This window comes from Postia placenta (genome assembly GCF_002117355.1).
Source record: "Postia placenta MAD-698-R-SB12 unplaced genomic scaffold POSPLAscaffold_24, whole genome shotgun sequence".
NCBI classification, from domain to species: domain Eukaryota; kingdom Fungi; phylum Basidiomycota; class Agaricomycetes; order Polyporales; family Adustoporiaceae; genus Rhodonia; species Rhodonia placenta.
Genome location: NW_020169855.1, coordinates 199,664 through 226,319, shown reverse-complemented (window position 1 = coordinate 226,319; position 26,656 = coordinate 199,664). Strand labels below are relative to the sequence as shown.

At 53.4% G+C, this 26,656-nt stretch overlaps 12 protein-coding genes across 12 annotated transcripts; 6 read left to right on the top strand and 6 right to left on the bottom strand.

The window, feature by feature from the left end:
• Positions 1-341: 341 nt before the first annotated feature.
• Positions 342-2,667, top strand: POSPLADRAFT_1076655 (hypothetical protein). Its single transcript, XM_024482935.1, has 5 exons — positions 342-428; positions 476-1,017; positions 1,067-1,370; positions 1,420-2,306; positions 2,360-2,667. Exons 1-5 carry the CDS (start codon positions 398-400, stop codon positions 2,483-2,485), a joined length of 1,890 nt encoding a protein of 629 aa, XP_024333080.1. The 5' UTR covers positions 342-397; the 3' UTR covers positions 2,486-2,667.
• A 668-nt stretch (positions 2,668-3,335) lies between these two features.
• POSPLADRAFT_1050804 (hypothetical protein) lies at positions 3,336-4,386 on the bottom strand (the record flags this gene model as incomplete). The annotated part of the gene is made up of 6 exons (XM_024480069.1): positions 3,336-3,449; positions 3,536-3,658; positions 3,711-3,993; positions 4,049-4,101; positions 4,175-4,216; positions 4,279-4,386. 6 exons carry the CDS (start codon positions 4,384-4,386, stop codon positions 3,336-3,338), a joined length of 723 nt encoding a protein of 240 aa, XP_024333079.1.
• Positions 4,387-5,664: 1,278 nt separating this feature from the next.
• On the bottom strand, positions 5,665-6,613 carry POSPLADRAFT_1186784 (hypothetical protein; the record flags this gene model as incomplete). Its single annotated transcript, XM_024489244.1, has 5 exons — positions 5,665-5,967; positions 6,027-6,251; positions 6,302-6,424; positions 6,482-6,528; positions 6,578-6,613. 5 exons carry the CDS (start codon positions 6,611-6,613, stop codon positions 5,748-5,750), a joined length of 651 nt encoding a protein of 216 aa, XP_024333078.1. The 3' UTR covers positions 5,665-5,747.
• Positions 6,614-6,826: 213 nt separating this feature from the next.
• On the bottom strand, positions 6,827-7,365 carry POSPLADRAFT_1186783 (hypothetical protein; the record flags this gene model as incomplete). Its single annotated transcript, XM_024489243.1, has 2 exons — positions 6,827-6,991; positions 7,055-7,365. One exon carries the CDS (start codon positions 7,363-7,365, stop codon positions 7,075-7,077), a length of 291 nt encoding a protein of 96 aa, XP_024333077.1. The 3' UTR covers positions 6,827-6,991; positions 7,055-7,074.
• A 270-nt stretch (positions 7,366-7,635) lies between these two features.
• Positions 7,636-8,827, top strand: POSPLADRAFT_1160515 (hypothetical protein; the record flags this gene model as incomplete). The annotated part of the gene is made up of 3 exons (XM_024487556.1): positions 7,636-7,893; positions 8,001-8,159; positions 8,210-8,827. The coding sequence occupies 3 exons, from the start codon at positions 7,636-7,638 to the stop codon at positions 8,825-8,827; spliced, it is 1,035 nt and encodes a 344-aa protein (XP_024333076.1).
• A 182-nt stretch (positions 8,828-9,009) lies between these two features.
• Positions 9,010-10,678, bottom strand: POSPLADRAFT_1062770 (hypothetical protein; the record flags this gene model as incomplete). The annotated part of the gene is made up of 8 exons (XM_024481555.1): positions 9,010-9,114; positions 9,167-9,243; positions 9,307-9,449; positions 9,509-9,728; positions 9,778-9,804; positions 9,865-9,964; positions 10,017-10,234; positions 10,288-10,678. The coding sequence occupies 8 exons, from the start codon at positions 10,676-10,678 to the stop codon at positions 9,010-9,012; spliced, it is 1,281 nt and encodes a 426-aa protein (XP_024333075.1).
• Positions 10,679-11,657: 979 nt separating this feature from the next.
• On the top strand, positions 11,658-13,480 carry POSPLADRAFT_1160385 (hypothetical protein; the record flags this gene model as incomplete). The annotated part of the gene is made up of 2 exons (XM_024487539.1): positions 11,658-12,541; positions 12,595-13,480. 2 exons carry the CDS (start codon positions 11,658-11,660, stop codon positions 13,478-13,480), a joined length of 1,770 nt encoding a protein of 589 aa, XP_024333074.1.
• Positions 13,481-13,743: 263 nt separating this feature from the next.
• On the top strand, positions 13,744-14,262 carry POSPLADRAFT_1050799 (hypothetical protein; the record flags this gene model as incomplete). Its single annotated transcript, XM_024480068.1, has 1 exon — positions 13,744-14,262. One exon carries the CDS (start codon positions 13,744-13,746, stop codon positions 14,260-14,262), a length of 519 nt encoding a protein of 172 aa, XP_024333073.1.
• A 167-nt stretch (positions 14,263-14,429) lies between these two features.
• On the bottom strand, positions 14,430-15,184 carry POSPLADRAFT_1050798 (hypothetical protein; the record flags this gene model as incomplete). Its single annotated transcript, XM_024480067.1, has 2 exons — positions 14,430-14,976; positions 15,030-15,184. 2 exons carry the CDS (start codon positions 15,182-15,184, stop codon positions 14,430-14,432), a joined length of 702 nt encoding a protein of 233 aa, XP_024333072.1.
• Positions 15,185-15,501: 317 nt separating this feature from the next.
• POSPLADRAFT_1050797 (hypothetical protein) lies at positions 15,502-17,658 on the top strand (the record flags this gene model as incomplete). The annotated part of the gene is made up of 8 exons (XM_024480066.1): positions 15,502-15,603; positions 15,662-16,081; positions 16,138-16,362; positions 16,418-16,576; positions 16,747-16,891; positions 16,947-17,050; positions 17,110-17,450; positions 17,610-17,658. The coding sequence occupies 8 exons, from the start codon at positions 15,502-15,504 to the stop codon at positions 17,656-17,658; spliced, it is 1,545 nt and encodes a 514-aa protein (XP_024333071.1).
• A 563-nt stretch (positions 17,659-18,221) lies between these two features.
• On the bottom strand, positions 18,222-21,007 carry POSPLADRAFT_1062765 (hypothetical protein; the record flags this gene model as incomplete). The annotated part of the gene is made up of 5 exons (XM_024481554.1): positions 18,222-18,965; positions 19,022-19,203; positions 19,265-19,549; positions 19,712-20,558; positions 20,621-21,007. 5 exons carry the CDS (start codon positions 21,005-21,007, stop codon positions 18,222-18,224), a joined length of 2,445 nt encoding a protein of 814 aa, XP_024333070.1.
• Positions 21,008-22,543: 1,536 nt separating this feature from the next.
• On the top strand, positions 22,544-26,267 carry POSPLADRAFT_1160300 (hypothetical protein; the record flags this gene model as incomplete). The annotated part of the gene is made up of 5 exons (XM_024487526.1): positions 22,544-23,606; positions 24,247-24,425; positions 24,866-24,916; positions 25,101-25,371; positions 25,483-26,267. 5 exons carry the CDS (start codon positions 22,544-22,546, stop codon positions 26,265-26,267), a joined length of 2,349 nt encoding a protein of 782 aa, XP_024333069.1.
• Positions 26,268-26,656: the final 389 nt, after the last annotated feature.

Genomic DNA, 26,656 nt, shown 5'->3' with positions numbered 1-26,656 from the left:
TGGGCTTTCAGACTCTCCGTCAAAGCGCGGTGGCGCCATTCAAGCTACGTTCTGTGCCGCTGCCGTGAGGCTGAGACACAACCCGAGTACTGGAAGATATATCCTGAGACTAATGTGCTTCCTTGCACTGGCATTAATTACTCGCACTGTGAATTTTCTATCAATATTCACAACGTTGTGGCATTGTGGCTATGACTCGCTGAGAGTTGAATTCCCTGATGAGATATATATCTCGGGATAAGCCGTAATTCTGAGTGTATAATGATTGAGCGCATAGATTACATAAGCGGGATATCGATTTTTCAGGCTGGCGGGGGCGGAGAGGAGTCTCACCTTCGCACCGCCGTCCACCTCCGTGAAGCATTCACTTGCTTCTTCCTCCGTCTCCTCTGTCCCAATGGCTTCCTCGCCCTCTCAGCAGTACGCCTGTGAGTGGTCATTCACTTTGCTATTTCACTCGTTTGACCTCGCCTAGTCCGTGCACAGAAGTCCTTGGGTCTCATAGGTGGTACCCCAAACTATGAGGCCGTAGACAGCTTCCAAGGACCCGACGTACCCGCACGTACATATCATTACAGTGCGGACGGCCGTCTCTTCGCCTACGCGGTGCCGACCGGGGTCCGCATCTACCAGGCAGAGAGCGTGCAGCTGCTGCAGGAACTCGCGCTCCCGAACATCGTCGAGATCAACTTCTCGCCGCGAGGCACCTACCTCTCGACGTGGGAGCGGCTAGTTAAGCTCGAGGATGGCGCCCAGCACAAGAACCTGCGAGTGTTCTCGGTTTCGACCGGTGAGGAGCTTGTGGCCTTTACTCAGAAGTCACTGGAGGAATGGGATCTGCAATATACCATAACCGAGTCGCATGCCGTCCGGTTGGTAGGACAGGAGATTCAGGTGTTCCGCCCTGCAGAGTGGTCTAGCGGTGTTGTGGACAAACTCAAGGTTGAGGGCGCGACAAACATTGTGTTGAGCCCGGGCTTGAACCCCTCTGTGGCTGTCTTCATTGCCCAGAAAAAGGTCCGTCAACTCATTCATCTTAGAAGGTTTTAAACTGATCGTGAAGAAGGCTGCACCTGCTAGCGTGAAGATCTACGGCTTGATGGGCCTTGCAGGGGCACCCACTTGTCAGAAGACATTCTTCAAGGCTGACAAGTCCACAATCAAGTGGAACACTCTCGGAACACAAGTGTTGATTCTGACGCAGACCGAGGTCGACCAGGCCAACAAGAGTTATTATGGCGAGACTGGAGGGATGTATCTCTTGAGTGCAGCGGGCAATTTCGACTGTCGCATTACATTGGACAAGGAGGGTCCGGTGCACGATTTCGCATGGAGTCCGAACTCGAAAGAGTTTGGCGTGATCTACGGATGTTCGTGTCTTTTTGTTCTCTTCATAAACTCCGTATTGACCTTGAATAGATATGCCTGCGAAGGCCACGCTACTTGATCAGCGTGCACGTACTCTTCACGACTTCGGAACGGCCTTCTTCAACTTCATCTCGTTCAACCCGCAAGGGCGTCTTCTTGCTATGGCAGGGTTTGGCAACCTTGCGGGAAGGGCCGATATCTACGATCGTCGTACGTTGACGAAGGTCACTAGCATTGACGCTTCCAACACCTCGCACTGCGAGTGGTCTCCCGATGGCCGTTTCCTCTTGACTGCGACGCTTTCCCCGCGGCTCCGTGTCGACAATGGTATCAAGATCTGGCACTGCACCGGTCCGCTGGTGCATGTCCACCCTGTCGACGACCTGTATCAAGCGTCGTGGCGACCAACGCCCGTCGACGCTGCCCCACCTTTCCCCCAGAACATCCCAGTAGCTCCTGCACCGGCCCTCAGCGTCCAGACGCACGCGGCCATCGCGAAACCCGCAGCTGCCAGACCCGCCGGAGCCTACCGTCCTCCTGGCGCTCGGGGTCTTGAGGCCTCTTTGGTCTACAAGCGAGACGACGACTCGCCGAGCGCGCCCTCGACCCCGAACGGGCGGTACAGTCGGAGCCCCGCCCCAGGACGCATCAATGGCAACGGTCGTAAGCACGTCCCGGGTGCACCAACATCGCCTTCACCGGTGTGCAATGGGGCAGCCGAACCGGAGAAGCGTGGCCGGAAGAAGAAGGGCCCGAAGAAAGACAAGGAAGGCGGCCCGGCTGGGGAGGACTTATCACGCCCGTCCATTGAGATCCAGGTGAACGGGGCGCCGGAGCAGCCCCCCAGTCCTGTTGACGCGTCGGTCCCGCCAACGCCTGGTGTCGATGCGGCCGTACTGGATCCGATCGCTAAGAAGGTCCGCAATCTGAACAAAAAGGTTCGTAGATGCTGTGTTTGCGTTGATGTTGTCCTGTGCTAATTTGCCCGCAGCTCAAAGCCATCGAGGAGCTCAAGGAGAAGGCCAAGAAGGGCGACCGGCTGGAGGCGACACAGCTGAAGAAGATCGAATCCGAGGCGGAGATACGGAAAGAGCTCGGCGCACTCGGTATCTCGTAGACCGCTTATCCTCCTTCCTGTGCTGTCGGTCGGTTTGTTGGGGGCAGCGTTGTTTAATGTTAGACGCACATTTGCTATGTATCATTGCGCACATGGACATTGTTATCGTCACTGGAGGTGTTTAGCTAATCAGGACCGCTTCCGGCACGGCCCAAAACCCAAAGCCTGATTGTCCGAAGATCCATGGGACGGCTGAAAATGACGAATGCGTAGCGCAGTCAACCGTCCGCTGCAATGAGTGGCTGCATTTTGGTTCTGTGATTTTCATGGGTCGGACTGATGTATGCAGCTGCGCTACTTCTATCGACCGCGCAGGAAATGTTCTGGTCTTCAGAACGCGGTGATCGTAGCATCCTGAGTGAGGAGCAGAACGATTATGAAATGGGGTTTTATCCACATATAGGGTCCGCGTCGATGGTGACGTCCTTGCATGCTGAATTGATGTTGGTCATTGATATTGTTTGGTCAAATCGAAGATGAAAATGATCAGAATAGCTGACATATAAATAGCGTACCCTTCCGTTTTTCTCGTAAGGATGGGACTTGGTGACGGACGTGGAGGAAGACCGGAGCTTGGTCGCGACCCCAATGCAGTGTGTGATACGGTCATGTGATCGCGTTCTGCACATTATGTCCGTACGCGGAATCAGCAAGTACAGCCTGCTACATAGGTAGAAATATGCAGAGGCAATGTGATATTGAACGAAGCGTAATACTAAGGGGAGAGTATGTAAATGGATGGAGGAGGGGTGGCGGTAATAAGTAGTCAATAATATAAACGCGAGCGTAAGAGACATGCGCATACAGTCATTTGGATATCCGCAGAGGCGACTGCTTCGCAACGAGAGCCCTAGAGCTGGACTTCAATTTCAGCAAGCCAGATATTGCTTAAAGCGGGCGAAACTGAAAGAAGCCAGACATTTTCTACCTTGATCCCCCTCCGACCGATTGTCCACTCCCTAGCCTGGCTAGGCCGTCGTTTCTAGGTGTGATGAATATAAGCAGTTGATGCCGGTGGTCGGTAGGACATCTAGAGCAAGATAGACTCACTGAGGCTCTGTTCATGAAGCGAGCTATATGGAGGCAGATGAGCGTCGCGAGCCGTCCACGATTGATGTACCCGCCGTTACTCTGCACTGGTATGTATGTGCCCGAGTTTGAGTAGCCTGGCCACTTTGCGTAATTTAGCATGCGGCATCCTTCAGTCACAAGCGGTCGGACATACAGCAATGACAAGGCGGAATTGGCGAACTCCGACTGAGTCGAAGACACGCTCCGCACTGCGGTCGACGCGAACGCGCTCTTTCAGCACATCGCGTATACGTACACCGCAGGAGCCGCCGACCTGAAACTCAACCGAGTAGAAGGGTCGGCTGTTCTGTGAAGCCTGTATAGTCTGCGGCACTCGCAGACGCCGCAGCGGTGTGACCGGAGTAGACTGACTCGAGTTTCTCTCTACTTGGGGTTGCCATGTTGCCACAGAGTTCGTAGGTACTGGATTCAAGGGACTAGGATGAGAAATTTCAGGTGCCGTCCGAATAGTAGTCTGTGTCGGTCTCGTACCTTGTAGCCGCCTGTGATGAGTCATACGGACTGTAGTACACGGGCAGAGCCATCTGGATGGCCGTGTTGTACTAACGCTCAATGACTAAACTTGACAATTTTGAGATGAGACCTGAATGACATTACCTCTGCGGCATGGTTGCCTTCTATGAATGAAGAGCCCGTGTTCTAACAATGAGATTTTCATCAGTATTGAGCATTGAAGGTGGGCGACAAAGTGACGAGCTTACCTGGACCGGTAAAGTCACAGAAAAGTCAGCAGGCGATGGCCAAGGCGAGAAATCCGCGAGAAGACCGTACTCCGCTGGTGCTAAGAAATCATGGTTTGGCTGGGACATAGTCTTCCGGAGACCCTCGCTTGAGTACAATGTGAGAGGAACAGTCTCTTCGTTATAACTGTTGCGAGGCAGCCTTCTGCATGCACTAACCGGCATGGCTAATGCGATGCAATGACTCGACGCCGACAGAGACTGTATATGCTGCGGATAAATCTCCGGGCCATGAACGTCGCAGAAAGTCGTACCAGCGACATTCTGGCGAGCGTGACAGAATGCCTGGAGCACAACCATGACGTGGACACGCGCAGAAAGACCGGGGATCCGACGTTTGCAGAATTCCAGAATGCACAGCCAGACCGTGGCCAGCTACTATTGCTTGCTGAGCTGGTGTTGGGGCCAGAGCAAAGAAGTTCAGTCTGCCATTACGGAAGGGCAGTGCCTTAGAGCGGTTTCTTGCGGGAAATAACTGTGGAACGGATGGGTCTGATATCCTCCTGCGGGCTGCCAATGTCATCGGATGATCTGTCAGTCTCCCAATTGCTCGCATCAGTTGCGAATGAACTCACAAATATAGTCTCGCAGGCACGAGATGGCCGTAGGTATATTGCCACCTTGCTGTGCAGACGCCATACGGCTCCTCGATCGATCGATGCGTAGATCATAAACGAGCTAGCCGACTGTGTACATATACACTGCCCTACAAAGGACTTACTGATACACGCGGGAGCAGGACGACATGTCCACAAAACACAGCATGGCATCAAGCGCCTAGGAACCGTTGGCGCTTGGCTTTTGTGTTCCGCGGATATGCTACAAATCCCGACCTTACGGAAGGAGGGTCATGGGACACATAACTCACCTTGAGAATGCCAGTGTGACAATGTTCGAGTTAGCTTACCAGAAAGAGAACGGCGAGCAATGTGCTATGATGCAGGACTAGACAGTCGAAAGCGGTGGTAAATTTAAGCAGAGTCGACATTCACCCAACGAAGCAACTGCGCAGTGGAGCAAGAAGCCTAGTATATGCCTGCTTCGAAAGATCAGACGGGGGCGACGTTTGTGTCCAGTCCCAGCAGGAGTGTGGTCGATAACCTCGAGGCGATGGCAAAAGGGTTAGGACTGGCTTCGAAGCCAATCCAAATGTGCTCATACCTCACGAAAATGCGAGAGCGTTCTCATCAGAACCTGTGGCACTGCGAGATGATGAAATGTTGCTTGAAGATCAATGCAATGTGAGTAGGGTCGCTGGCATGTCAAGGCGGAAGCCCGCTAGCTGATTAACTTTGGCATGCAAAGCATGAGTAGATGGTCCGTGCAGCTGTGCAGGCGTCTCCGCAATTGAGCAGAAGGACTGTTGTCTAATTAATGTATTTCTTATGCACCGCAAGGGTATGAGAATGTATACGAGAAGTCCTACCACGTTATGAGGGCCTTGTATCCGACTGCGCAACAGTGCCTTCAGTCAGCAAGCTGGAGCCAGGCTCGCTGCCCGCCGAATCCAATGAGGGCGTCTGCGAAGACGACCGTGAGGACGCCCACTGGATGCGGGGAGTCACTAATGGCGTGCCCTCGAGCTCACTCAAGCCGCCCTTGATGCCGATCTCGACCACACGTTCCAGTATTCGCGCGAGCTCGTCATTGCTGTGATAGGGATTGCAGCACCCATGAGACCAATGTATGCGAAAGAAGTATAGGCGCACCGTTGCCGTTCCTCCGCCCACCGCTCCTCGAAAAGCGCCTGCATCGAGCTCGCCGTCTCTGATAGCTGCTCTACTCTCGACTGCAAGTCCTCCAGCTTGTCATCGACGGCGTCTCTCCGTTTGGACGAGCTGCGCGAAGACCGCCATGACTCGCCTACAATGAGCAACGCTGCTACTCCGAACAGGAACCCTTCTGCGAGCGCGTTGGCGCCGTTCTCTATGGCCCTGTGGCGCGAATGTTTATGCTTGCGACATCGACGATAGAAGAGACGTACTTTGTCTCTGAAAGCGGCCGGACGTGCTTTGCAGGCTCGCCCAACAGGTTCGTCCGCAGCCTGAACTCTGCCTGGTACATGCCCTGCGCCAAGTTCACACAGAACTTGCGGAACGTCTCATGCCTACATTCATGCGACCAAGTCAGAGACTGGAATTCGCTATGTCACGATGACACCAACTGCTTAGCCTGAGTCTTGATCTGGTTGCTAATGGGCTTCGCTAGAGTCTCGGTGAGGCTCAGTCGACGGTCCCCCCATGTCCATGCCTATGCTTACTCGGATGACAAGTTGTGCAATCTTCACCGATGCCATGTCGAGCGGTGGTGTAGATTGCACGATATATGTGAAGCGATGTGTAAGGCAATAGTCGAAAAGTAACTACTGCCTGGAGTTGACGGCAGACATGGGTGTCGGTCGACGGATGCCGGGCGCCCTCGTCAGTGCTGTTTGCCGAAAGCACTTCGTCTCTCGTCCATACAAGCTCCGACATGAAGCCGATGACCACGGTCGTATTCTCCACAACGATATGACTAGCGATTGTATTGCAGGGATTTACAATATTGTCTACTGCGAGAACATCGAATGGCCGTATGTCTAATGGGTAGGCGGGCTCGCACACCCAACATGCAATGTAACATGAATCACCGTCACTTGATGGTTGTATTGTACATGTAGTATTATCTTCATTCCCTATAGCAGGCGCGAAGGTTATTGACCATGAGCAGTGGAATACGATAAGGCGCACACACTCACGTCTCTCCAAGTCATTACAATCACAAGTCGTCGCCTCGTTTCACTCTCTGGCGCGGGGTACCTTGAATCTCGACATGTTTCACCCCCTCTAAGCTGTTGAGAGAAGCAAGGATCTCCCCTTGAAGTCGCGGCCAGCTTCCACGGGGAGCGCTCAGGAGCTGCACATCCCGCAGAGCCCCCACACTGCCGAGATGAGTGAGAGCGGGGTTCACCGCGAGCGATTCTGGGTTTTCGAAGAAGCGCGACGACGGCGACACAGTTACCGAAAGGTATACGTTCTCGTCGTGATTCTGAGCATGGACCGAGGACATCATGGTTGAGGTCAGAGTTGCCTAGTCTGTCGGCTATCACTCCTACCTCTGCCTTCTGCCCATGCCTGGACTCATCCATGCAACATCTGCTGGGGCGTTGCCTCATAGGCCTAGGCACTGTGTCGTCCATCGAAGCAACGTAGAGAAGGCTGAGCTTGACCGGCACATGGAAATACAAGGGCATAGAGGTAGCATGTCGATTCCCGTCGTTGCATTGTACCCGACTACCACTGTCCTCGTACCTTCACGACCTCTTACAACATGCCCTCCATGTCCGCATCCTCCTCACAGACCCATCTGCCACTCACGACGCAAGTCGGTGGCCATCCAGGTGTCCTCACCACCGAGGACGGCGTACTTTTGATCAAGCGCGCGCTCCCCAGAGAGGTCGCATTCTACCAGTCTGTGTCCTCGGACCCAGCCCTTGCCCAGCTATACAATTTCATTCCCGAGTTTTATGGCACGCTCAAACTCGAAGGGAGACTCGAACATGGGGCTTCGATCACGGACCCGAATGCAATAAAGCCAGTGGAGGACGCTCCTGAGAGCGAGAAAGATGAGTACCGGCATCTCATTCTGGGGTCTGGCGAGGCGTACTTATCTGCTGCGGCCATGCACAATCGCTTGTCCTCGAGAATCTGTCGTACACTTTCTCTAAGCCCAATGTACTTGACGTCAAGCTCGGCACCGTTTTATACGACGAAGACGCCTCGCCAGAGAAGCGCGCACGTATGGAGCAGGTTGCGCGCGAGACTACTACTGCAGAGACGGGCGTGCGGCTCACAGGGTTCCAGGTATGTGCCATACATACGACACGCGGAGCCTGGACTAAGTGCATTCCTAGGTCTACGACTTAACGTCGGACAAGCCGGTCGTGACCCCGAAGTCGTATGGAAAGTCAATCAAAGCTGCCGACCTCCCCGAAGGTATTACCCGCTTCTTTCCATTAGCAGAGAGCCCTGCACAAGGAGGATCGTCGGTGTCCAGTTCTTCCGAGGGCGAAACTACTGTGCCCCGGACTGGCACGGGTCTTCCAATGAATATCCTCGAACCGCTGCTGTCCGGTATCCGCGAGGAGGTTGGGGACCTCACCGACGCCTTTTCTGGAGTGGACATGCGCATGGTGGGTGGGAGCTTACTCATTGTGTATGAAGCCGACTGGGAACGAGCCCGCGAGGGTCTTCGGCTCCTCCAGGAGCAGGCAGAAGAAGGCTATCAGTCGGACAACGAAGACGAGGAGGGAGAAGAGGACGAGGAGGACGAAGAGGACGAAGACTCGGGCGAACTTGAAGGGGCCCATGTGACGAAGCCCGTAGGGCCGCCGTTTGTGGTAAGGCTCATTGATTTCGCACACACTAGAATGGTGCCTGGTCAAGGACCAGACGAAGGTGTTCTGCAGGGCTTGAGGACGGTCCTGCGGCTGTTGGATGGTAGATTAGACCAGCTCCGCAGAGCAGCGTAATTGAGCACTCATAAAACCGGCAATTGGTCCGGTAAGTGAAAAGCACGGTTTCTACGTCCTCGTGTCCTGATGCTGGGGACTCACTCGCACAGGCTGGTCATATAGATACAATAGCGCAAAATAAGTCCAGTTGTACACAATGCAGATATATCACAGCAAGATAACATGGCAAGAGGAAGATGTTACCCATGCATGAGCCACGGCTTGTTCGTCATTGTCCAGGTGTCTAGCGTCTTCCAAAAGTGCGCGACTACGGACTTATCAACGTGGCGTCTGTGCGGGTCAATCTGCACAGAGTCAGCTGTCAAGAGGGCGCCTGGTAAGTAGCAGCGTACGCACCTTCAGCTCGGTGACGTTCCAGTCTTTGATTTTGTGGTTCGGGGGCTCGTTTGCCCACGAAACGTAAATGCCTTTTACTGTGCACGACGGCTGTCATGTCAAGATCCATTCTACGGCGAAGACAGCGTACTGCCACGTACCATGATGGAAGAGCGTCCTTGGTTCACTCCATTTGTACGGGCGGAACTGCCACGCCTGCCCCGTTGTCATCACGCACACGACGCGATCCCATGCATCCGAGCCGAACTTGGTCAGCGCGTCAGCACTGTCCACGACGAAGTACCTAGAGCGCGAAGCCTGTCACCACACTGTCCATTATATATGCGAGGCCGTGGGACGTACCGTGACTGACTCTCCGTCTCACGCCCCGACGGGTCTATTGTTGTGCGTCTGCGGTAGATAGGGATAAGATCGTCTGGCCGCGTGTTCCCCTCTGCGGCAGCGCGGGCGCGCGCTTCTTGGGATGGCTCGAAGACAGCCTCTTGTAGGAAGCGCTTGACATTGTGCATGGTGATTAATGCAGTGGGTGAAGAGGAGATCATGATGATTGGGTATTGGTTCTCTGCACAAGCAGTCAGGACATTGAGAGATGACACTGAGAAGAGACATACTGGGCTTTCTTGCTTGGAGTTTTGGATCTGGAAACAGAAGTCGTTAGCATCTAATAGGCAGAGATGACAGACATTCAAGCTACACACCTGGTGTTAAAGATGTAGCTCCTTGCGCCGCCCCGCTCTTTCCAGCATCCCGAAGCTTCTTGAGCTTATCCGCATACGTGTTCTTTACTGCTGCAAAATTCTGACGATACCTGTGAAGGTGCCTGGTAACTCCTTTCTGACAATAAACTCACGTTTGGTTTGACACCACGTAAAACTGTGGTCCTGTCGTGCAGCTCAATCTCATTTTGCTTGATTTTCTTTACCACCTCCACGTCTGCTGCGTCTGCAACATAACGGCGTTTGAGAGGACTTGACTGTTCTCCGCTTTTTGCAGCAAAGGGAGTTGCAGGTAGGTTAGCAGAAGCCTTGAGTTGTGGTGGTGTTCCAGGCGGTGTCGTCGACTGAACAGCTGTGAGGAAGGATATAAGCCGCCAAAGGAGAAGCCTTCGAGTAATGACGCACCAGCGAGAGGCGCAATGTTCTCGAGGTCACCCCGCCGCTCTTCCAGCCAATCCACCACATTCTTTCGTTCTGTAACGCTCACAAAGCCTACGGCCAGACCATTCTCGCGGGCCTGCTTCATGTAGTCCGCGCCGGACGCATCTCTGAGCAGCCATGCCAGATACACTGCGGCGACGGAGAAGAAGTCTTGAGGGCTTGTTGAAGGGTCAGAAGAGGTCGTCCCAGGTTTACGGAGTCTGGTTGGTGCAGATTTGGGTAGTGAGACGGATGAGGATAGGACTATGTGCGTTGCCGAGGCCAACAAGCCCGTCGGTTCAGGTCCGTTGCGGTACGTGATAGTGCTTCGCGATTTGATGGCCTGTCGCAGGGACAGGAGAGGGTCCGCGCTCATAGTGCCTCAAATTATGAGTGATCACGACAGGAGAATGGCTCGAGGGTCGGTCAAGCACGAACGCGTAGCCACCCTCACGCGTCGGCGTAAAGCATAAGTACCAGAAAAGGTAACGGCTTTTGATCCTAACAAAGACAAACATATCTGGTGTCACGTGTTCTATAGAGATTCCCCGAGAAATTGACTTGAGCCTTGGGTCTCTCATACTTCCGGCTTATGCTGTCTATTTTGTTCATCTTGGCAAGCCTGATGTCAACTATCTGAACACGAGAGAGTATTCCGATTTTTTGCAATAACTTGCAGCCACGCGTTTGTTTCGACCAGACTTAAAAATTAGTGAGCCGAGTGCTCGCTAGCAGCTACGGCTTCTCCGCTGAGCGACTATCTAACCTGTCTCCTGATATAGCCAGCGATCGTCTTTTGCAGCTTCATGAATCGACGTTTTCTGACTGTCCTCTGCCGACACGATCTCCGTCTTGGCAGTAAAGTCTTCACGCGCCTGCGCTCTGCTCCCACCGGAAAAGCTGCCACCGGAAAAGCTAGGCGACCATCTCTAGCCACAAAACCGTATCCACGCATCGAGAAGCACCATGGAGACTTCAGTACCTCACCTATAGGAGCCCAAGACCAGGTGCGAGTTAGTATCACTCCTGACCGTCTGGAAGGGTACCTTGAAGAACACGTGGAGCAATGGGCTAAATCCCAGCAAGTCCTTCGCCGACTCAAAGAATTTGGCATCGACGCAGCCGATACAGGGCCTTTGCTGAAGGCCTTCGTCTCTGCTGTCTCCCGCCAGGAGGTGCTCACTGCGCTGGAGTACAACGACGAGTTTACCGCGCGCATGGCGTATGACTTGTCTCAAACCACCACGGCGAATATGCTCGATCAGACGTTTACACGCCTCCTCTTCGAGTGGGTCAATCATCCGCATGGACAGACCGCTCTGGGAGAGCTCATCTCCTCAAACACGGTGGCAAAAATGTCCGAGCTGTTCCAGGCTGCAGACCATTCTCAGCCTACAGCGTGGTGGCCTGAAGCACGCAAGTCGAGGGTGCGCAAGATCATAATGCACGTAGGCCCCACGAACAGCGGGAAGACACACAACGCGCTCCGAGCGCTCGCAGCAGCGAGGCGGGGTCTCTATGCAGGGCCACTCCGTCTGCTGGCGCACGAGATCTGGGAGCGTCTGAACAAAGGGCAGATTGTCCCGCTGGGCGTCGACCCCGAGGAGGACGCGGAGCCCGATGAAACGAGCAACATTGACGCGGCAGACGCGTCTCCATCTATCCGGAAGCATGGCTCAAGCAAGTACGCACGGCCATGCAACATGTTGACAGGCGAGGAGCAGAGGATTGTTCAGGAGGACGCGTTGTTGAGCTGCACGGTGGAGATGGTGCCGCTTGTGAGCGCATGGGACGTTGCCGTCATCGACGAGATCCAGCTCATCGCCGACCCGGAACGGGGTGGGGCGTGGACGGCTGCCCTACTCGGTCTCAATGCGGTGGAAGTTCATCTTTGCGGCGAGGAGACTGCTGTACCTCTGGTTCAGAGGATGCTGCGCGACACCGGGGACGAAATCATCGTGAACCGTTACGAACGCCTCACGCCACTGACGGTAGCGGAGGAGGGCCTGCATGGCGACTTGTCCAATGTGAAGAAGGGCGACTGCTTCGTCACGTTTTCTCGAAGCAAGATTTTCGCTGCCAAGAAGAACATTGAAAAGTCGACGGGATTACGATGCGCTGTTGCCTATGGTCGATTACCGCCAGAGATCCGCAGTGAACAGGCTGCGTTATTCAACAGAGCGAATAGCGGTTACGACGTGCTGGTTGGCAGTGACGCCATCGGAATGGGCCTGAATCTGTACGTGCTTACAATAATCATTGTTGGCATCCATTAATTCATCCGATCTCAAGCAAAATAAAGCGTATCATACTGGCAGCCGTGCGGAAATATGACGGTCACCGTGAGGTGAGGCTCTCAGACTCGCAGATAAAACAAATTGGCGGACGTGCTGGACGGTTTGGGCTGCTCGGCCAAGGCGATGAAGGCGGCGGTGGCGTGACAACTCTTGACGACGCAGACCTCCCAGTGGTACGCCAGGCAATGAAAGAGCCGTTCATACCCCTTCGCTTCGCCAGCATTCATATCTCGGGTGAAAAGTATATTTCGGTCATGCGGACATTGCCCCCTAATGTCCCTGTTCGGGTGGTCGTGGATGTCTTCAGGTACATCACGAAAGTGGACCCCTGCTACGAAATGCAGGACCTAGTCAAGTTCAGGGAGAGGATCGAGTACGTGGACGGTCTCTCGGACCGTCTCACAATACAAGAGAGGATCCTCATGCAGCTGGCGCCGGTGCCTGTCAGGGATCCTCTCGCCGTCGAAGCCATCCGGACGATCCTGAGTCTCTACCGCGTCAAGCTCGCTGTCAAGTTGCACGAGGCACTCCAAGCGTCTGGGCTGTCGGAGAGCTATAGGAACGTAAAGCAGAGGCTGAAAAGGGTAGAGACAGTGTCGAAAAAGACCAGCCTGTCTGAGATGCTGAATGTTCTCGAGACGGTGCACAAGATCCTAGTCATGTACCTGTGGCTCAGCTACCGCCAGCTTGTCGCATTCCCTGACCAAGAAGAAGCTTTTGCCATGCGGAGCGAGGCCGAAGAAGAGATGGACAAATGTCTGACGGCCCTTACCATGGTATCGACGGATCACCCTGCAGATTCTTCTGAGAAGATGTCATACTTCACCAAGCAAGAAATTCTACGTCGTAGAACTGAGAAGAGGGGTAACAATTACACTTGATTCATTTCTGCGAGGCATTCTAACGTGGCTTTCAGAGACGCACGTCACGCAACCTAAGTCGACTAGCATTGAACGACGCGGTCCTCCGCACGCTAAGCCTCAATCTGCGTCGTAGGACGGACGAGTCATGTGACCGTGTTTGCGCCGCTTTGGTTGTAGTTCGAGGTTGCACCCCCTGCTCGCGATGCTCATCCTCCACATTCATCGTTCAATATCCACTATTCAGATAGGCTGGCCCATCGTCTACATTATTCACTACTAATATGCGCGGTTTCCAAGCCCTGCTTGCGCTTGTGTTTTTGGCGCCCCTCGTCTCCCCGCTCCCCATTGTCCACGAATCCCCAAACTCCGACACTGGTGTCGGCACGCGGTCTTTTTTGGAGCCGGGCACCCTACTCGGACGACGTTATTCTGTGCAAAATCATGGCTTCGCCTCGACCCCCGCGCCGCCATCTCCGCGCTATTTCGCGAACCATCAGGTCTCTCGCCGCCGCCCCATGCCTTTCCCGAAGTACCTTGCTGAACGCGCCGTTGCCGTTCAGGCCCGAGCGGAAGAACACTCAGACGTGAACTATGTCTCTTATGTTGGCGCACATCCCGAAAATGTATCCCCGGCCCTCTCATCTGACGCATCCACGCACGGCCCGTCGATGGACCTCGATTACAATACTTCTATCACCCTCGTTCCGCGACCGACGGCCACTACGCACGCGCATGCCAAACAGGCCGAGGCGACGGCCAAGCATGTGAAGGTCAAGTCGACACACAAGACGGCTAGCTAGACTGTACGACCTTTCTGCACCACGGCAAGACATACGCGATGATTTGGGTTCTTAATCTACATCCCGGTTCCTACACATAACTGTAGTACATACTCCGTCTCATTGGAGCGCATGTTATAGATGTGATACGGCGTCAGAGCAATCTGTCGATTCATCAACAACGGGTGCTAACAGGTCCCTGTCATACCTCCTGGGTCGTTCATGGACCCGTCAAGTGAGCCCATCGCGCTGAGAGTTCTCGAGAACAGGTCCTCGAAGTCCTGCTGTAGTCCGAGCTTATCTAGTGCTGACTGGAAGTTCTGATCGGGAGCTTCGAGCTCTGCCAGCCACTCTTCCAGCCTGTTCGTGCCGGCTATGAGTATGCTTCGCAGCCTGGTGCGATCCGTCTGGCTGACGATCATTGAGCGTGCTGGCTCATCTGGGAGTGATGTTTCGATGCCTATGCGCTCCACAGTGTCCCATGTTTCGCCGTTAAGCACCGCCAGCCAGCCTTTGTCGAGGTCCTCAAGCCAGGAGAGAAGCTGTGACAGTGCTTCTGCGTCTGGAGTGTAGCCCGAGATGGAGTTCAAGACCTCGCCTGTCAGACGAAGCAGGAATGAGGTACGCAGATACGACGAGGGTCCTGCAGGGGGGATCTGAAGGACTAGAGAGAGGATGGTGTGCGTAGCGGTAAGGTATGATGCAAGGGTCGGGAGGGAGGTCGAGGGTTGGGAACTGCTGGGAAGTGAGCGTCGTGCGACTGATATGATGTAAAACATGGGGCGCACCGTTTCTTATAATTACGGGTAATCTCCAGGAGTTGTCCGTCCAAATAGTCCACAAGTTTACGCTCTTGATTTGCTGTTAAGGGTATTGGATGAGCGTGCGGGGGCGCCGACTCTGTAGGCGTCGGTTCGTCAAGGTAATCTTGAGCGTTCTGCATGGTGGAAGGGTGACGGTAAATAGTGAAGCTTCAAAGTCTCAGCCGAGTTTACTTTCAAGTCAACAATGAGTTGATATGTAATAGTATGAACCTTCAAAATGTCACTACGAGATCACTAGCCCAGTATCAAAGTACTCACGCGCACGGGTAAGCAAGACGTCGCTCACATATTAGTTATCAAAGTCAAGTTTCTTTGCGGGCAGTCAAGACACAATGACGTAGGCAGTTCACGTGATCGTACTTTGTGGGCGTTCATGGGCGCTCGGTATCAGTAGTTTGTCGAACTCGCTCTCGAGACCCCTGCTTGTGGCACCGCAATGTTCAACGACGAAGGACTAGGTGGTATGACTGCTCGCATACGCAACAAACAGCAAGCCGCCCCAGATGAGAGTGGAATCGGGCCTTGGTCAGAGGAACTAGTGAGTATCAATCCCTGTACTACCGTCACAGCACGTGTTAGTGACTATATGCGTGTAGGAACACTTAGTATCCGGCGCACAGTGTCGCACCCGGGAGTCTGAGCTGGCAATGGAAATGCGCCTGGAGGGGCTGCGTCTTCAAGAAGCCCTGTGTGCTCGCGACGCGGTCGCTAAACACTTCACCACTGCGTGCATCTCGATCCGGGAGAAGACCGCAGCCATCGAGCGCTTGCAATACGAGAAAGGTGACCTGGAGAAACAGCTGAAGCTCTTGAATGGCAGGCAAGCTACCTTTCATGCGCCAAATACGACCACTCAAATTGCCGAGGACAAGCGGAAGCTAGTGACCGAGGTTGCCAAGCTAGCCGAGATCCTTCGCGGCATGCAAGATGAGATCGCCAAGGTAGGAAAGGCGCATATACCCGGTTCTGCAAGAGGCCATAGGACCCCTCTGCTAGAAACGGAAAATGCGTGCCAAGTATGTCAGATGCGCATCTCCGCCTCCACTTAATCATCCCGTTGATCTGGCGTCAGACTAGCAAGCCGGACTGGGAAGTCTCCGTTCACAGGATCTTGTCTCTTATCCATGATTCTCACTCACTCGGTGCTCTGCGTGACGCTACCAACGACGGACCAAGCTTATTGTCGCCAATGTCCCCTTCTCCGGCGATGACTTGGTCTCCCCGGACGCCACAGGCAGAACTGGCTACGGAATTCCATAGATTGACAATTGAAGACAGCACGCGGGCAGACCACACAGTGCGCTATACGCTCTCTCCTGATCTACACATGACATTCTCTTGGGGTTGAGCAGGCCCATGCCGGCGGCCCAGATGCAATGGAGAAGATTCGAGCCAGGAACGCAACGCTAGCGGCTCTTCCTCTGCCCTCGGAGACACCTCCTGATGTCCTCAGGCCTATCTTCATTCCTTCTCCATTTACATTCCAAGATTTCCTTGGCACCACCACTGTGGTAGGTGGTCCATCCGAGGTTGGTCGGTGACTGACAGACAACGAATGCGGGATTTGGGATGATGAACGCCAGTCTTTGCGCACTCAGTAGGTCACTCTGTTATCACCTACGGTCATTCACTTCATGGGCATGTGTGCTGGCGAAGGCTAGAAAATTACCGGGTGTTCCAGGAGTCGACGACGTCTTGGTGTCCTGAGCGTGAGGAACACGGGTACTTCCTTACGCCCATGTACAAATGTCATACCAATCCCCGTGTGACGACCGCACACCAGTGGACTGCTGCTGACATTGACACGAAGCTGGACAAGCCAACCGGTGGGTGGTCTTAGCCATGGTGCTAGCCGCGAACTGACGCTACGCTATCGTGCAGAATGCTTCTACAACAAAGACGGCAAGTGGTACTACGCCGGAGTCTACAAGGCATTCTGGCTGGCCCAGCTGTCGACGCAGGAGTGGGATGCACTCTCGACGGAGGTACGACGCACATCTGCATGCTTACTCCTGATCTTTCCTTGGCAGGATGCGACGCATAGACCGCTCAAGCGCTAATCAAAGAAACGCTCGCTGGGCGGAAGAACACGTCGGCGCAGAACGTCTACGAGACAGGACAGCTGTACGCGGCGGGTGCGCTGAAGGTGGGGTGTATCGGGCTGCAGTGTATCGGATTCAACGAGGGGCTGTATGTGATGGTTATGGAACAGGCGGGCAAGTGTGGGCAGACGGGGCGGTGGCGGGTTGGGACGTCGTGCGGGGGACATAGCCCGGGGGCGACGTGGACGACAATGACGATGCCACTGTCGCCGAACATAGGAAGCGCGATTGCGACCAGCGGCGCCAGGATGGAGAGCAAGCTGGACCATGTGGTTGACGACAGGTGAGGGCAATGTGGACGGCCGAATGGTGGGATTGCCTCGCTGTATGTTTGAACCCTGTGCGACTGTTTTGCATGTTGGGTGTGGCTGTATGCATGTGATGTAACATGAATAATGTGAGATTTGAATAGTTGATGTCTTATAATCTTGGTGCTGAAAAGATCACGAAAGCAACAAAAGGCTTGGGAGGAGCACGAACCACTGCACTAAGTGACGACACTCTTCATCTGCTATGACTAATTTGGCACAACCTCCGAGTTGCAAAATTCCTTCCTTGGCCCGAGGATGTCAATATACTCTGCAGGTACGCCTATCTTCCGACGGGAAACCACACAGACACCAAGTTGTCTGGAGGGGAGCGCTTTGAACAAATGAGTATAGCCGCTGAAGAGAACCGCCTCGCCTTCTCAGGATCACTGCACCGCGCTACAATGAGATAATATTCACCCGAAATGAAGTTGATATAAACATAGACTACCACAGACCGATACAGTATCTGGCGACATCGCGTTCGCAAATCAAGGTCGCCAGAATAAAATCATTAGAGTCCATACTACAACACATGGTAAATATCATCCATACAATATAGCGACTAACCATCGAACAGTTAGGGAAAGCAGCTGGTGTCCGAAATGGCTGGGAAGAAAGATACACTAATTGTCCTCAAGCGAACAACAAACCGGAAGGCTTGGACGACTGGCCTGTCAACGACACATGATGGCAGGTACTCTGCTTTCATTTCTTTCCGTGATCTTCTAGAGGGTTGGATCCTCTTAGGCGTTCTTCGCAGACCCCTTGGCCCTCTTTGACGACGGACCTTCATCCTCTGTGTCATGGTCTGGCCCGCGTTTCATACTGCCATACCGTGTCTGTGCGCCTGTAAAGGGATCGGCGAACGGCTTGAATTGATCTTGCGTTTTGTCTGGTTCAAGTCTCGAGTCGGAGTGCTTTAGCAAGGCACGCTGAAAGATAGTAAACAAGTGAGCGTGATCGTCCATTACGCGTTTCGATGGTTCCGGGGCCTGGTCCGCTTCGACAAGCGCCACATACTCCTCCAGGTACACTCCGGGTTCGGAAGCAAAGGGGTTCTTGTACCGGCCGACGGAGTTCACACTGGATGTCTGATGAGGGGAAACTTGGATTTCCTCGCGTCCTTGTTCCATGCGCTCTACTTCGAGCTTTACGGCGTCGTGATGCTCGTAGCAGAATTTGGCAAGGTCTTTCGTGAGTTTCTGAAGAACCGGGCTTGCAACCGGTTTGAACGGCACGTCCTTGGATCTCATTTTCTCCAGCTTTGAATCTCCTCCAACATCGAACTTGTCGTATTTGGAGTATGCATCATATACAACGTTGATATGGTGGGAAAGCAGCGCCATTTTACCCGTGAGCTTGTGCTTGTGCCACTTGAGGACGAGCCAGTTGGTAAGGTGCACAAAGGATTCCATGTCATCGGCGAGCTCGTGCTGCTTCTGGTCCGGGTACATCAGTAGTAATGCCGACATGAATTGCCAAGTGCCCTTCATAGCAGAAATCATTAGTTGTTTCCAAAAGCGAGTCACCAAAGGACACTCACCGAACGCGACGCTTGAGTCGGCTTCCCTCCTAATTCGGCTCTCAACTTCGCCATATCCCAGTCATTTAGTATCCCACGAACTTGGGGATTTCCCTCCTCGTCGATGTAGTCTTCCAGCAAGATATTGCCCACACTGATGTCGCGGTGAAGCACATCTGCCTTTTCCCATGCGTCTCTGTGTGCTGATATAGAAGTCAGCTATGAGACCGATCCAGTCAAGAGTTGGTATATAGGATGGCATACCTAAGATGGCATAGCACAAGACCTCAGTCATCTCAAAACCATTCTTGTACGTCTCCAGAGGGCGGTATACTTGGTCACAAATCAGGCGATAGTGTACGCGACCCACCGCCTCACTCTTCGGATCTGCCGCCTTGATATATTTTTGCGTGAGGGTACGCTGAACACTATCGTCGGAATCTCGAGAGGACCGCACGTCTCCGCCGCTGACTGGTCTCGCGATGTAGCGGACACCATTTTGCCACAACCGAATGTAGATTTCGTGTTCTTGATGAGATTTTTCCAAATCTGCACGCCATGACGATTTCAGGTAGACCAGTCGTCAATTCTGTATATCATAGGCTGCATGTCCCGTCATGCCGCGCCCAGTCGGGGATCGAGTGGTATTGAGTGGCTTGCCAAAGAGGTACTCGTGGTCGGACGTCGCTGTAATCGAATCTGTCGACGAACCTCCTGCGTCCTTTGGTCTGAGAGATGCATCACAAACCACATCCTCCTTGGGCACAATGACTTTGTAGATCGGCCAAGCTTCTCCCATTGCCGCCTCAAAGCATTGTGCATGGTACTTCGACATACGCTTAGTTTTCACCGCCTTCTTCTTCCAATCCTTCATCGTCTTGATTTCAGCGGGTGTGGCCTCCTGAACCGTCGGATCATATCCACGCTGGGCTTGGCTCATCCGCCCATACTTGTACAAGAAAGTCATCAATAGTTCAGGGTCCTCGACAAAGTCGAACGGCTCGGAGACGATCGCGCCGCAGCGGTCCCATCGGAGCAGACGAGCGGAGCAACCGGAAATCACGATCATGAAGCAGAAGCAGCGTGGCTGGTACCGTAGGACCGTGGCCGCATAATCCGCGATCTGTCCTCTTGTCTCGGCCGAAAGTTCAGTATTAGGGAGCCATTTATCGGGCGATACAGAGGTCGAAAATGGGTGTCCATCGCTATTGGCCGCCTTGAACTCGACAATCAAGGATGCCCAGCCCCAAGCGGTCCTTGCGAGATACTTCTTCCGTTCCTCTGCGTCGAGCCTACTGAGTTCCTGCTGAGTAGATGTATGCCCACCGTGCGCCTTCTCCCTGGCTTGTTTCTCCTTCGCGGCGATTTTCTTGAGTTCTTTCGTAGTAAATGTATACCGATCTTGCACCGTCTTTTCGGCTGGATACAGCACTACATCTGGCCTGTGCTTGCCTCCTTCGTCGTCGTTGTTTTGATCAGGATACCGGCTGGTGTTTTTTGCAACAAGCTTATCGCCACTCTCCGGGCATAGATCCAAGGCCTTTTTCGCGCCTTTGCACTACAACCTCGGCACATTAGCTACCGCGTCAGACATATGATGGATCATATATGACAACGTACGAATATCGTATACATCTTACTCTCATCATTACCCTTGAAGACCTTTTTGTCGAAGCATACGGATTTGAGCTCGGCAAGTTCCTCTTCGGATGGTTCGTCTCCAGGAACATGGTCTGTCATGAAGTCGCGTTTCTTGACCTGTACCCAGTGGCCGACCATCTCGTTGTTCAATCGCTGTTGGTATTTCTTGCGAAGATCTTTGCCCTCTGTCCCAAGCACCGCGTGTGTTACTTGAGCCGATACTTTGGCACTGGCTGGAGTGGAGCCTGTTGACACGACGATCTCTTCTAGTCGTGCTGCAGTAGACTTTGGGCTACGAGGAGGTGTGCGCGGAGCGCCCGCTGTGCGAGCAGGTGTCGCCTTAGATTTCTTTCGTGAGGAAGCCATGGGGAGCGAAAGTGTTTGAATGAACTTACAGAGGTTTCAAGGCTTTATAACTTGTTCGCAGTTTCACGGCCGGCCACTGCAGCCACCTGCAGGAATGATCCGAGAAGTGAAAGATGGCCGACGAGCCACTACATTGTCACATCGGGACGACACAAGGTCGTCAGTGCCTCTTCAATCACCGGGCGCCGCACGCTTACAATAGATTCAGTGTCTTCGCGGCAGACTGTGCCACGTTCAGCGCAGAGTGTAACACCGGCGTGACGGTCCAGGTGCTGTCTTCTACCAGACAGTGACCAATCAGCATCATGCTTGTATGCCTCTCATGCACTCGACCGCTTACCGCTCCCACGCCTCTTGTGATCGTTGGAAAGCGCGTGCAATCAGGTGGAGAGACCGGTGCTGTTCAAATTGGGGCAAGACAAGGGCTTGTGAGCGGCTGTACGGGTGCCGGATTGGAGTCACGGTTTTTGAGAGACGTAGTAAGCAAAATTCACCCGTCAACAAAGGAATTATGGACCGTCGGGTCACGGTTGTGGCAAAGTCAACAGACGCGACGCGCATCCATTCGCCACTATGTCTCACGTGATCGTGAGGCATGGGTATCATATTGGGCTCCAGTCACTGGCATCGCAAGACGTCCTCAGAGTAAGCTACAGCTTCAGCTGAGCTACACACTCGTGAGCAGTCTTCGAAATGTATGCTCATTCTAGACTTCCAGCAGATCAAAGGCTCGTCAAAGCCTTCCTGAATAATGAGAGCACCGACCGCGAAGAAATAAATTTCTTAGATGACTAGGAATATCACTCTCAAAGAGTACTATTGTGTGATCGCTGGCGATGTATAGAGGCTGCTTTTGCAGCTGATAGATCCTTCGTGAATTACAGTATGCAGAAGCATGGAGTTATAACGAGGGCATGCGCATAGTCGGTGAGTCACGTGTGTGGCAGCTGACCCATGTACTGTGTGCGGGTCGATACACGACCTTGCTGCGCACACACTCACGAGGTTCACGAGGTCCCTGTTCACGTTTGATGTTGTTGACAGTAGTTGTCGAGTCTTGACAACGCCGCTCGCTATCTGCAGCTGTATCGCTGCATGTGTTCATCTGGGCGAATGTTGCTACGGGTGAAGCCGCGGCCGTGGGCTTCACTACCAGAGTCCGAACGTTTAAATGCAAGATCTGCAAGGCTGTACTCGGCCAGGACGAACTGAGAGCTGTACTTGACATTTAAACCAATACCCTTATCACCGTCCAACGCAGCCAGAACCGCGGCGCCGAGAGCATCACGAGCCCTCCATAAGTAGTTGGCATGTACTCTCCACTGGCAGGCATGAGAAGAAATGAAGCCTGTTTCATCTCCGTAGCTCCGATTCACCGCAGGATTCGGCGACAGCGTGCTGACCGCAACCATCATGGCAATTGAACTGCCGTGATCAGACGTCTTGGAAGACCATGCTGCGGAATCCTAGTATGTAGGCGTCTCTCTACGATATAAGACCCTCCCTTGAGCGGGGTGAGCTGCCCAGTTTCAAGCCATGCACGTCTACATCCTCTCTGCAATCGTCCTCGCCGTAGTAGTGGTCTTTTACCGACTACTGCAGAGCGACCCAGCGCGCACCATATCGCGTATATATCTCACGAATCTGGAAGATGTCCTCAAGCTTCTTCACAGCCCCGGCATCCCTCTCCCTGAACTCCTCCGCACCAGAGCTGATGCTAATCAGCGTCTTCGTCGAGCGTTTCATCTTGAATCCACTTTTGTCAGCGCCGACCCCGCTGTTCATTCCGCATTCGTCAAGGCCGCGACAGAGCTCATCTCTCCCCGCCTTACCTGGAGTCATTTTGCCGAAATCGCGGTCCATGCCGCTAGTTTGTGCCTCCCATCATCCCAGGGCAGCATCGCTCTCGACATATATGTGCAGCGGGTCTGCATGTACGTCGTCCTCGTTGCTGTCCTTCACGCCGACATCGACGATTCTTCGAGTCATCTCGTCGAAGATCTCGACTTGATGACCCGGGGGATCACCGATCTGTGGCAACAATCCAAGACTACTGCGAATCCATCCGCGGAGATCCTTGCGCAGCTCAACAGCCGCCTCCGCGCCTGGCTTCCCACTCGGGAGAACCCCATCGAGCTGATTATCCCCGCCTACGAGACGATGTGGCGTGTGGTTGCCATCGCAGTCGCTCTCATAGGCGAGGATAAGCATGCTCGCACTGCCTTCGAGGAGTATTTGCAAAACCCCACTCAGCCGCAGTTCACCCAGTTCTATGGTGTACTACCCAGCGTCCAGGCTATTGTACTCGAGGTGTTGCGGTTGTACCCTCCCACTCGTCGTATCTCCCGTGTCGTTACCCGCAGTCGGTTACCCTCCTTGCCGACATCAATCGCTCGCCTATTCAGGTTACAGCACGAGACTACTGTGTCCGCGGACATCGAGGCCGTCCAGCGGGGGAGCGTTTGGGGCCCCACTGCCCAGGAGTTCGACGCCATGCGGCACCATCCTGCACGTTGTACAGATGTACAGCGTGCGAAGATGCTCGCATTCGGCGCCGGCCGTCTGGGCTGCGTTGCGAAGAATTGGGCCCCTCAGGCAGGTGCGCTTATCATTGCCGCCGTCTTGGAGACGCTTGGAGATGGCAGGGAATGTAGGATGGGTGTTGGAAAGGAGATCGGTGGTCGAGAGAGATGGGAGGGCTGGTCCGTAATCCGTAGCGATTGAGTGTTCGATAGTCTGGCTACCGGAAGAAGCCTTTAGTAGAATCAGAATGCCTGTACCAGCTAGCTGTAGAATAGCCGTATGTCTTGTATCCTAGAACGACGATTATGCATCAGAATGATGTCCAAGATGGGGATATGGCCAGCGTAGGCTGTCAGAACTATATAGAGCGTGATGGCGAGTTCTGCGTAAGGCACCGAGTTTGGTGCAATCTGATATCTATAGACTGCTTCAATTTGTCAAACACCAACAGCCGGATGATCACGTACCTATATGGCAGACAATCATGTCAATCGGCTGAGCGAGCTTCACCCATGTTCCCGTAGTAATTGCCAGTACCCAGGTATTTTGGCCGGTGATGTATCAACGTGCTGGGTGTAAGACCGGCGATTGAGAAATTCGCGTCGCAATATGTACATACGGACCTGGCGCCAGAGTGTGTTGGGCGAGTTCAGAACCCGTCGGCAGGAGCAAGTCTTGTCCGCTTCATTGTGTGCGCGATCAATATAATCCTTCAGATGTAGGGCCTGAGACATCAAGGCTTCATCCAGGGTCTCGAAGATGCCCTGGGGTGCAGTTAGTTCGGGCCTACCGTATGGTTGGTAAAGACCGTAAAGCGCAGTCACCCGGTTCTGGGAGTCGCGTTAGGTTCCCAACACAAAATCAGTGGACCTTGCGCTACACGAAGTCAGATATTGTGAGCAAATATGATAATGAATGCAGAGAGATCCAGCATGAGTGCATGAGCCACTACGGCGACCGTGACAACACATGTCACGCACGCGTTACGTCACACAGCGGTGGCCCCGGGCCACAGCCCGCTGCGGCTGCTTGTCTTCCACCTTCATTGCCACTTCAGCGTATCCGCCCTCTTAAGTCCCAGTCAACAGGTCATTCTGGTCACATTGTAACTCCTCTTGAAACTCACAAGCAACCTACAATATTGCTTCAATGCATCAAGCACTGCAGATTGTCGACATTCTCTTTAATATTTTCCAACAACTGGTTTCGGACGAGAAGACGTCCGGGGAAAGGCAGACCGTGAATCGACGCGCATTGAGTCGTGCAGCTCGTCTCTGCAAGATATTTGAGAGCGCTGCACTCGATGCGCTCTGAGTCTATATAGACGATATACAGAATCTCCTCCGTGTTCTACCCACCTTAAAGAAACTAGGACTGCGGACATACGTGAGTATCTCATAAAGTTATGTCGCCTCGTTTTTTGACTCGACGTTATACAAAATACTAGCATCTAGACGGAGAGACTTGCGATCGCGATTGGGCCAGATTTCAAGCTTACGCTCGATGAATCCGCCGTATCCATGAACCGTTCGATTGCATGTCTTCAGCCACCTACTCACAACTATCACAGCGCAACGGGTATATGCCTCTTCTCCCGAACGTAGAGGCCGTATTGGGACATTGCTCTGCATACAATATCCTATTCATCGTCGGCCGCCGGTTACAAGAGCTGCATTACTATGCTGATTCTGGAATTGAGGAAGACGTGGCGGACTGGTTCACAGTCAGCGAGCGTTTTCGTGTCCTGACCGAAACATCTCCAGCGGTCGAAGTCATCTACATGGAGCACGTCCCGTTATTTTGTCTTCAGGCGCCGTTCGAACACTGGCATGCGCTACGGCGTGTGTACTTGTACAGAACACGCGGACGTCTGGATGGTGCGATCTTAAGGACCCTTTCCTGTTTCAAGAACTTGGAAGATTTGACGCTGTTTAATTGTCACATTACAACAGCGGAGAATCCTCCTCCTTGTCGCTTCGCTGTACTCTCTAAGCTCATGGTCTCTGACTCCCCTGCAAGATTGAGGGATCTGTTTGTGGCTATGAAGACACCTGTTTTATGGGATCTCGCCTTGAATCTTAGTGCCGACGACGACTATCCGAACGTGTTCCGAGACTGCTGCGACTGCCTGAAAACAATGGTGGCCAGATGCTCATCATCCCTGCAGCGACTGACGATCGTTGTCTCGCTCCCACATACACCCAAGGTCATCCCTTTTGTCGACTTCTTTCCGCTTCTTTTCGGTCTTCACAACATCGCCACCCTCACCGCCGCTTTGACGGGCGGCAAAACTTCGAAAAACTTCGAATCAGAAGACATGCAGCGTATGGCCAGGGCGTGGCTCCACATCGACTCTCTGAGCCTGCATTATAAGCTGGACGTCGAGGTGCCCAATGTTCTCCCTGTCGATGCTCTCGTTCCCTTCGCTCGATACTGCCCCGACCTGCGGGTCCTCAATCTCCCCATTGTCACATCTAACATGCCCATGGACCTGGAGGACTATCCAATCTTCAGCCACAAGCTGCGCATCCTTAGCATAGGATCTTCTATCCCACAGGGCCCTGCACACATTATAGCGCTCTTCTTAGATCGCCTATGCCCTTGCCTGGACATCAATGATTGCCACCTGATGCTCGATGACTATGCATGGCGGGATCTTGTCGAACGTTTGGCGGCGATTCAGGCAGCCAAAAGTCTAGAAAGTGGTAACGTCTCTGCGTCTGCGCAAGTGGTTTGATGATTCGGGACAGCCGCTGATGAATACACGGAGACTGAAGTATCTCCCTATGACAGAGACCAAAGTGTCTCCGGCATGGGGAGATATCTCCGGCGTCTAAGAGATATTTCTCTGAGTCTGAGGGGCGCTTAGCTCCCTGAATGGAAATTCTATCATGTGCAGTGCGAGAGAAACACCCAAGTCACGTGCATTTTCCGCTTTGGGTGGTGACCAAGATTTTGTCTCGTATAGTATCGGGGAGCTTCATTATGGCTAGTTTTCGGCCTCTAAAGGAACTATATTTATCATAGCCAGCGCCAAAAAAGGCAGGAGGGTGCGGGAAAGTATGTAAAAAGCCTGTAAAATGCGAGTTTCTAACCCTAATCTGAGTTAGCCTGATTTGGCAGCAA